The 9,910-nt window shown below is 24.6% G+C and overlaps 1 protein-coding gene across 1 annotated transcript; it reads right to left on the reverse strand.

Annotated features, from left to right (window-relative positions):
• Positions 1-3,097: 3,097 nt before the first annotated feature.
• Positions 3,098-4,674, reverse strand: LOC135929588 (FAD-dependent oxidoreductase domain-containing protein 1-like). Its single transcript, XM_065466243.1, has one exon. The coding sequence runs from the start codon at positions 4,574-4,576 to the stop codon at positions 3,143-3,145; it is 1,434 nt and encodes a 477-aa protein (XP_065322315.1). The 5' UTR covers positions 4,577-4,674; the 3' UTR covers positions 3,098-3,142.
• Between the last annotated feature and the right edge of the window lie 5,236 nt (positions 4,675-9,910).

Below are 9,910 nucleotides of genomic sequence, written 5' to 3' on the forward strand. Positions count from 1 at the left end.
TTGAAAACCAAGGCAATATTAATTTTGAGAAATATTTTTTAAGCCCAGTCCAACCCATAATAATTTTGAAAAAATTTCCCAAGCCTAGAGATATTAAATTTAAATGAATGAGAAATCTCTGATTTACCAATTAATCTATGAGTAAACTCCTAGTTGAATTTCTATATAAAATATTAAAAATTTGTAATATTTAGTAAATAATGTATTACTTTGACAATTGGTTTTAATATGGCCTCCTACAGTTGCATAGAAAACTTAAGTTATAGAATCATCTGTTTGTATAAAATAAATAAATAAAATCAACAAATAAAAATACGTACCGATGACATGACGTAACGATGACATGACGTAGCGATGACATGACGTAGCGATGACATGACGTAGCGATGACATGACGATAGCTCGATGACATGACGTAGCCATGACATGACGTCACGATGACGTAGTGAGGACATCGGAAAATTATAATATAGATTGATTGGGATTTTTAATGTTAAATGTTAGTCTTATGTTAATATACATTAAATATATCTATTTACAAAATATTACAAATTATTAATATTTTATATAGAAATTCAATTTAACAGATGATCCTATAACTTAAGGTTTCTATGCAACTGTAGGAGGCCATATTAAAACCAATTGTCAAAGTAATACATTATTTACTAAATAGTAGTTATCTCCAATAATAGAGGTAATATTTTTAATTTCTTATAATAATATTAGGGCAGACGTTATTTTGTCATGATTCTCTAATAGGTGGTTTGCCCAGGCTTCCTCAGTTTCCCTAATTACGAATTCACATGTTTTTTTTGCATATATAACTAGGAGTTAACTCATAGATTAATTGGTATATCAAAGATTTCTCATTCATTTATTATAAATTTAATATCTCTGGGCTTGGGAAATCTTTTTCAAAATTATTATGGGTTGGACTTGGGCTTAAAAAAAATTTCTCAAAATTAATATTGGTTTGGTTTTCGATTGAGGTGGGCTTAAGAAATTCTTTTTAAATTATTAAGATCTTGGATGCTTGGAAATTTTTTCCAAATTTTGTAGGCTTGAACCTATATTGGGATTTTTTAATGTTAAATGTTAGTCTTATGTTAATATTTTTATAAAGAAATATATTTTACCTGTAGACTAATTGGTAAATCAGGGATTTCCCCTTCATTAATTATAAATTTAACATCTCTGAGGTGGGCTTGAGAAATTCTTTTTAAATTATTAAGATCTTGGATACTTAGAAATTTTTTCCAAATATTGTAGGCTTGAACCTATATTGTGATTTTTTAATGTTAAATGTTAGTCTTATGTTAATATTTTTATAAAGAAATATATTTTACCTGTAGACTAATTGGTAAATCAGTGATTTCCCCTTCATTAATGATAAATTAATATCTCTGGGCTTGGGAAAATTTTTTCGAAATTATTATGGGTTGGACTGGGCTTAAAAAATATATCTCATATTTATATTGGCTTGGTTTTCAAAAATATTAGGAATTGAGCTTAGCTTAAGAAATTTTTTTAAAATTATTAATATCTTGGATGCTTGGAAATTTTTTCCAAAACAACCATTGTGGTATATCGTGAGGTTATATCCGATTAATCCCGGTTTATACGAATAAGAGCGAACATTACTTAGTATGATATTATTTTATAATTTAAACAATTTTATATTTTTTAAGCATCCTACGTATTTTTAAAGATATCCATTTTGTCGGCCGCACAATATGCCCTTTTATCTCTGATGAATATTTTGTCTAACTGAAAATTATACAAAGTACATTTTTAATATTTAACTAAATTAATATAACAATTTTTAAGGATCCTACTTTTTTAAAAGCTTACCAATTTGTCGGATCCACCATTGCTCTATTATTTTGTATAATGCTCAAAAAAATATACATTATTTTTTTTATTAATAATTTTATATCTATTCTAAAAAATCAAAATATGTTACAATATTTATTTTTATTCAATTAAAATTATATATTTATTCTTAAGGTTCCTACCTTTTTTAACAATATTCCTTTTTATTCTTTCAATAAAAAATACTAAACAGGGTTTTTTATTTTTAGGATTTTATATTTATTCCAAAAAAAATACATATTACGGTATTTATATATTATTTAAATTATTCTATACTTATTCACAAGGATCCTATTTTTTTTAAGTTTGCCATTTGGTCTCTCCGAATGGTATTTTACTTTATTCCTACCTTATAAAATTAACTAGAGAATTATTTATAATTATATGCTTCCTAATACTGTGAGCTTGGACCTGGCATGACATCTATCGTAAATAAATGAATAAAAATCTCATTCCCCGTCATTTTTGACGTGCTTTTTACTAGTTTTAATAATTAACCAATTTTTTTAAAAACTAATATAACATTTTATGAATTATTTTGAAGAGATAAACATGTTTATATATATATTTTTAATTAATGCATGGGGATTTATATCTAGTCAAAAAAAATTTTATTTGGATATTATTATAATTTGTCAATTTTTTTTCATAACTATTATTTATGTTTTCTTAATTATCTTGAAGAGCTAAACATAATACTATATTTTTTATTAAATTAATGCAGATTCATAATGTAGTCAAAAAAGTTTTTTTGGTCAATTTACTAAATTTCTGAAAAAAAAAATTATTTTATGAATCATCTTGATCTCGAAAAGCTAAACATTCTGTATTTTTTTCAAATTAGCACATAAATTAGTATGAGATTCCTAGTTTAGACATAAAAAAAAATTGATATTTTTTGAATCATTTTGAATAGCTAAACATGATTCTAATTATTTTTTAAAAATATCACATAAATAGAAAGGAATCATGCTTTAATAAGTTTTTCTAAAAATAAAAATTTTCCAAATTATCTTGAAGAGCTAAATGTGATATATATATTTTATATAAAAATTAGCACAGAATATGAAGATTCTATTTTAGTCATGCCTATATATGCTTGATTCGTTTTTATAATCAACTTACTAATTGCTTTTATAATTATGTATCTTCAAATATTGGTTATTCTTAATAATTCTTTAAATAAAATTATTTTTATATGATTTGCATTTATAAAAAACTCCATTTTATACAATTATATATATATATATATATTAGTTTAAAAAGTATTCTAAATAATATGTTTATCGAATACTAATTCTTTCTGTGAAAACCGCTCGAACTTAAAACAATTTAAATCGAGAGTAACATAATCATCATGAAATATATGCTCAGCAATAGCTCTTCCAGCAGCTGGACTATGTTGTAAACCATGTCCACTAAATCCATTGATCATATAAACATTTGTATGATATGGGTGAGGACCTATTATGGCATTTTGATCGACAAAATTATAATCATAAAAGCCACACCAGTATTTGACTACTTTAAGATTTTTAAAACAAGGTATTCTTTGTGTTAATATTGGTCTAATGTTAGTTTCGAAATAAGTTCCAGCATCATTTGTTATCTCTGAAAATTCTTCTGATTGTGGTGAAAGCAAGACTAAATAATTCCCATGTAAATCGTGTCTTCTAAGTGCTAAACCAGATTTATCTATTAAAAATGGGCAATCAAGTATAGGCCCTTCAGGACAATTAATAACATATACATAACGTTGCCTGGGTTCAACAGGAAGTGGGATTTCTCTTCCAATCTCACCGGACCCAATGTCTAACATTTGAGCAACATCAGCCGCATTAATGCCAGAAGCATTTATCAATTTAGAAAATAGAATTTTCTTACGTTGGATGGTTCCATCTCCCCATTTAACATTTAATATAGCTTTATTAGGCCTCTTAAATTCAAGGAGTTGATGAGTTATAGGATCATAGTAAGTACCTAATGTTTTGCTTTCAAATCCAAGTAACTGGCCATGAATATGTTTAACACCATGAAAAACACCATATGTTTTAAAATTCATCATTAATTCCCATGCATCAAACCAGCCTTCATTATATAGCCCATAAGAAGCAAGCTCTATCCCTTCAATATTTAGCCATGGAAATTTGAGCTTAAGATTAGCTGGGGATAAAAGTTTGGTATGACATCCATATTCTCGTTGCATCAAATAATTTGAATGAAGTTGGTCTACTCCTTCACTAGAAGCTAGCATCAAGTATCCTTGAGGATTATAACTGATTTTTGGAGGTTCAATGTTTGATAATGGTAACCTAAAATAAGATGCATAATTCCTGATAAAATGAGCTCCAAAAAGTGACATTTTAATATTTTCTTCCAATGAATATTGTTGCCGTATACCACCCATTGATAATAAAGAGGTTGAAGAGCTATAATCTATATCTTTTTCTACAATGACTACACTAATATCCTGTCTTGCAAAGTATTTAAGCCAATATGATGCTGACAAACCCATGACTCCACTTCCAATAATGAGTATATCTGTCTCAAATGGGAATTCATAATCATTTTTATAAATATGAGGAAGAACTGTATCGTGTGAAATTATTTTATTATTTTGAGCAGTAATAATATTATGTATTGATTTAATTAAAGATTTAAAACCATCAGCTTCATATTTTAAAGCACGTTTAATCTTAACCATTGGTTCATCATCAGGTGGATATTCACTATAATTTTTTTTAAACAATAAATTTGTGATGCAATATAATTTTTTCTTAAATGAGTTCCTGTATAAGGAACTTTTATTATTAATACCAAGCATTCAATTCAAAAAAAATGCATCTTTTCAAATTTATTTGAAAATAGACGAAAATTTGAGTGACATTTAATCACTAACAGCATGTAAACATATGTTATTTTGTATTAATATAATTTATTTGTAATCTATATCAAAAGATAAAATTAAGGCTATAATTTGGAACATAATTAAATATAAAATTAAAATTGACCTGAAGAATTTATCCCAATTTATTTCATTTCAATTATTTGAAAATTTACGCCTACAGATTATATTATAAATATTAATAATAAATTACTATTTCTTAATTAAAATTTTAAAAATTAAATTTAAGAAAGAAATAAAATCTATACCTTATAATAATCAAATTATTATAATAAAATAATTAAAATCTTTTTTTAAATTAACATTTTCAATTTTTCTATTCATTTAAATATCCTCGCAACTGTTAGTTAAATTTTTACAATTTATATTTTATTAAGATAAACTTTATTTTATTATTCAAATTAACATTAATTCTTTTAATGTATAATAATGTGTATATATATATATATATATATATATACTTATTTTTACAATATAATAATGTGTATAATATACTTGAATTTTGGTTCAGAAAATTATATGCAACATTTAAATAAATTTTAATTTAATAGAAGATATAATCTAGAATCCCTGCTATAAAATATCAAAGATGTTAAAAAGTTTGTTAATTAATAGTAAGTAAAATATTTAAACTTAAACCCTTGTAACATACACTATTTTCAAAGCTAAATATCTTTTAAAGAAAGTTAATTAATAGTAAGTAAAAGATTTAAACTTAAACCCTTGAAACATACACTATTTTCAAAGCTAAATATCTTTATTCAATTTATATAAAAAAATTGGTTGCAAAAAAATGAATCCCATAAAACAAATTAATTATATCAAAAAATTAATTTACATAATCCAGAAAAATTATTTTCATAAAAAAATTAATGATAATCTATTATCATATATAAAATAATTACATATTCTTTAAATATAAAAATAATGACGATCTTTTATCAATAAAAACAAAACTCAAAACGAAAAAATATATCTTGTTTTGTTAATCGAAGAAAAAACGTTCCCATAATTTATATCATAAAACACATAAATGATTTTTTTAACAAAATAAAATAAAAATGATTTTTTTGATTGACATTTTAATTATTAAATTAAATATCAACAATAACTATTACAAACTAGACACCTGCCCATCTATTAAATATAATAATCGAATCAATTATATAATGAAAATTATAATTACGCAAAACAAAGACTATTATAATTAAAATTTATAATTAATATACAGTATTTATAATAAAGAATTTATAAATAAAGATTTTAAACATAAATTGGATAATTTAATAATTTTTACCTAATATGTTTTATATATTATAAACATGACATGAATGTATAACAAATATTTTCTCACCTCTTAATTTTTTTTTAATTTTCTTAATATTTTATATTCATTTATTTGTATTCCAGGCAAAGAAAGAAAGAATATGAAGTGTATCTCTGACTGTAGCTTTGATACTTTTGGAATATTAAAAATGAAAGGAAAAAGAAATATATATCTGAAAATAATGAACAAAAAATGACTTATTTCTCGGAAAATTTTCGAAATTAATTATGGTTTAAAAATTTTATAATTGGCATATTGACATTAATTAGATTCGAATAAAATATTCATTATCAAGATAAGATCAAGCCTTATAAAACATATTTTATTACTATGATAATTAATTTTGAGATAAAAAAATCGAATATTCTAATAAATATGATGGGCGAATTAACAATGATATTAATTCTATGGATATTACAAATTATATATGTATGATTAAAGAAAAAGATCCTATTGAAAAGTAAAGACCGGAGAAACATCTCTCATCATTATTGAAATTAATTGCCCCTGGGAATGGGTACGAAACAGCTGCTTCTTAAAATTTGAAAAGGGGTACTTTAAAAAATTTTTTTAGAAAATATTGTACACTTATGATAATGTAGGGTACTTTTTATTTTTTTTCAGAAATTTTTATAAAATATTATCAAATTTTATATACAAAAAATTGAAGAAGAAAATAATAAAACAAAATGGATTAAATTCAAAGCTATATTCTAATCTTTTATCTTATAATATTATAAATATCATGAAAAATATGGTTATAAGAAATTTCAAGAATATTTTGAATCTAACATATGCTTTTTAATTCAGTTTATGGAAAATATAATATTTTAAAATCAGAGGCAAATAGCTGCAACGCCAAAGCCTATAGGATTAATAAATATATTGAACGGGTTGTTATATTTTATATATTTTAAAAGGTTATAATATTCAACGTTATTTGGATTATACATTTGTCATACAATAATGTAACGTATTTATAAAATGTCAGTTAAATTGAATACTTATAGAATTTAAATTGAATAATTAGAGAATAGTATATATATAAATATATACAAGAATTAAAAATAAAAAACTATTGACCATATATTTTATGAAGTTTCTTAAAAATATAAAATTGGCGATAAAATAAAAAAAAACGTGGTCTTCTGTCAAGTTAAATATTAAATAAAATTGTATATTTACTTTTTTTTTAAAAAAAATAATATATATTTTTAGAAATTATGGGTGATATTGCAAAAAGTACATTAAACGAATTTCATAAAGAGGAAACTTCTTTAGATGATTATTTGGAATATATTAAATATATTTTGAATATAAAGAATATTCCTCAAACCGACGGAACTTTGAATAAATTATTCATAGCATATGAAGGAATAAATATAATAACAGATATAAAAAAATTACTATTTTCAAGGAAAATTGATGATGTGGTATGGGAAGATTTATATAAAATCGCAAAACAACTTTTTAAAGACGAAAGAAATATCTTGGCATCAAGAATTGATTTTATTGGAGTAAGTCGCGAACCAACAGAATCAGTATTGAGTTATTTAAAAAATATAAAGGAACTAGCTAGTAAGTGTTAATTTTTGAAGATAATATAGAACTACGAATTTGTGATCGATTAAGCTGGATTAAAGATGTCGCAACTGGATAAAGAACTACGTTTAAGATACCCAGACACTAAAGACGAAGAGCAAGCGTTAAGCTTAAACAAGTTTACAGAAATGGCTTTAAGAACTAAATAATATAAAATTAGCTTATAAAATCAAAGATACTATTAAACATAATGATAATAATAAACGATTAAATCAAAATGATAATAATAATCAACAGTATAATCGGCAGTATCAAAATGATAATAAAACATGCGTAAAAAAACCAGTTCAAAGTTATAATAACTACCACACAAATAATAATAATGCAAGAAAACCGTGCTATTTCTATAATCGTTTTCATGCTATTCGGAAGTCCCGCATACGGAAAAAAGTGCAGTAAATGTATTAAATTAAACCACTTTGCCGTTTATTGTAAAACTGGAGGAAATGTTTATGGTACAAATTACAATTATAACGACGAAGATTCAGATTTCTCACAAATATGGACAGCACCCAACAATTATGGTATTATTAAATAACCATGAAATTAAGATGAAATATGATACAGGTTCACATCATTAATGCAACAATATGGAATAATATTGGGAGGCAAAAACTGAGAATGATTAGAGCTCCAACTACATATAAACAATAATTAAAAATTATGGGAGAAGCTTATGTAAAAGTTCAATTATGATAAAATAAAATGGCTTTATTAGTTACAAAAACAAATGATGCAGCTCTATTTAGATGTCCATGGACTATAGAATTTGATCTATCGTTACCAACAAAGGTAAAAGTCAATATGATCAGCAATAAATATAATAATAATAATAACGGAAACGTGAATATTGAAAAACTATATAATTTGCTACTGTGTTTGATATTAAATTGTGATTAATATAAAATACCAGTAAAACTACAATTAGAAGAAAATACAAAACATAGCTCCACCAGCAAGAAGAGTACCGTTGCCTTTAGAAATAGAATTGAAAATGAACTGAAACGTTTGGAAGAAAACAACAATAAAGAAAATAGATCTATCAACAACAAGAGTAACCTGGAGTACTCCAATGGTAGTAATCGTAAAACTTCAGGTGAACTACGATTATGTGGTGATTTCAAAGTAACATTGAATAAATTTTTACTAAAAGACTAACACATTCTACAAACGTTTTAAGAATTAATCGTAAAGATCGCTAAAGGAAATAAGTATACAACATTAGATCTAAAAGGCGCATATCTACAAATGAGTATTGACAAAGAGTCCAAGAATTATTAACTATGGTAACACCAAATGGATACTACCGCTATTTACGATTACATTTTTGTATAGCTATAGAAACGATAATATTTCAATGATATATGGACGATTTACTGGCTGACTGTAAAGATACAGTAGATTATTTAGACGATGTTATAATCATAGGAAAAAATGATACACAGCATGTAGAAAATATAAAACAAGTCCTCAAAAAATTACAAAATGCGGGATTAAAATTCAAAATAAATTTTATGAAAGAAAAAGTATCATATTTATTATACATAATAGATGAAAATGGAATACATCCAGATAAAAGTAAAATAATACAAAAATCTGCAACTCAATGATAGACATGATATAAAATCATTTTTAGACTTACATAGAATTATAGCCGAATATAATAAAACTAGAAAAAAATGTTAAATGGAATTGAACTAAAAATTATGTTACATTACTTGAAAGAGCAAAAGGAATAGTAACAGAAAAAAATAATATACCGTTTTATAAACCGGACCTCGGGTTAATATTAACAGGTGCATCCAGCCAAGGATTTGGAGCTGTACTCCTGCAAAAATATAATAACGGAGACGAATTTCCAATAGCGTACATCTCAAGAACTTTACAAGAGGCTGAAAAGAATTATTCTACAATAGATAAAGAAGCTAAAGCAACAATAAACGGCGTAGAAAAATTTCACAACTATTTGGGTGGACGTAAGTTTATAATATGAACGAACCATAAACCTCTAATAAAGATATATGGCAATAACAGAGATTTAAGTTTATTATCAAATCAAATATTTTTACGTTGGGCCTATAAATAATCCGCATATGATTATGATATTATGTACAAGAAAGGTTCTAATATAATTCCTTATTTTGCTTATAACTCATTAGCCTTTAATTCCGATGACGTCTGGTTAGATCAATTAAGACTAAATA

Source organism: Gordionus sp. m RMFG-2023, chromosome 5 (genome assembly GCF_954871325.1).
Source record: "Gordionus sp. m RMFG-2023 chromosome 5, tfGorSpeb1-WG-v2, whole genome shotgun sequence".
NCBI lineage: Eukaryota > Metazoa > Nematomorpha > Gordioida > Chordodea > Parachordodidae > Gordionus > Gordionus sp. m RMFG-2023.

Excerpts from the sequence above, each read along its gene's own strand:
- LOC135929588 (XM_065466243.1), bottom strand. The coding sequence starts at position 4,576 with ATGGTTAAGATTAAACGTGCTTTAAAATATGAAGCTGATGGTTTTAAA.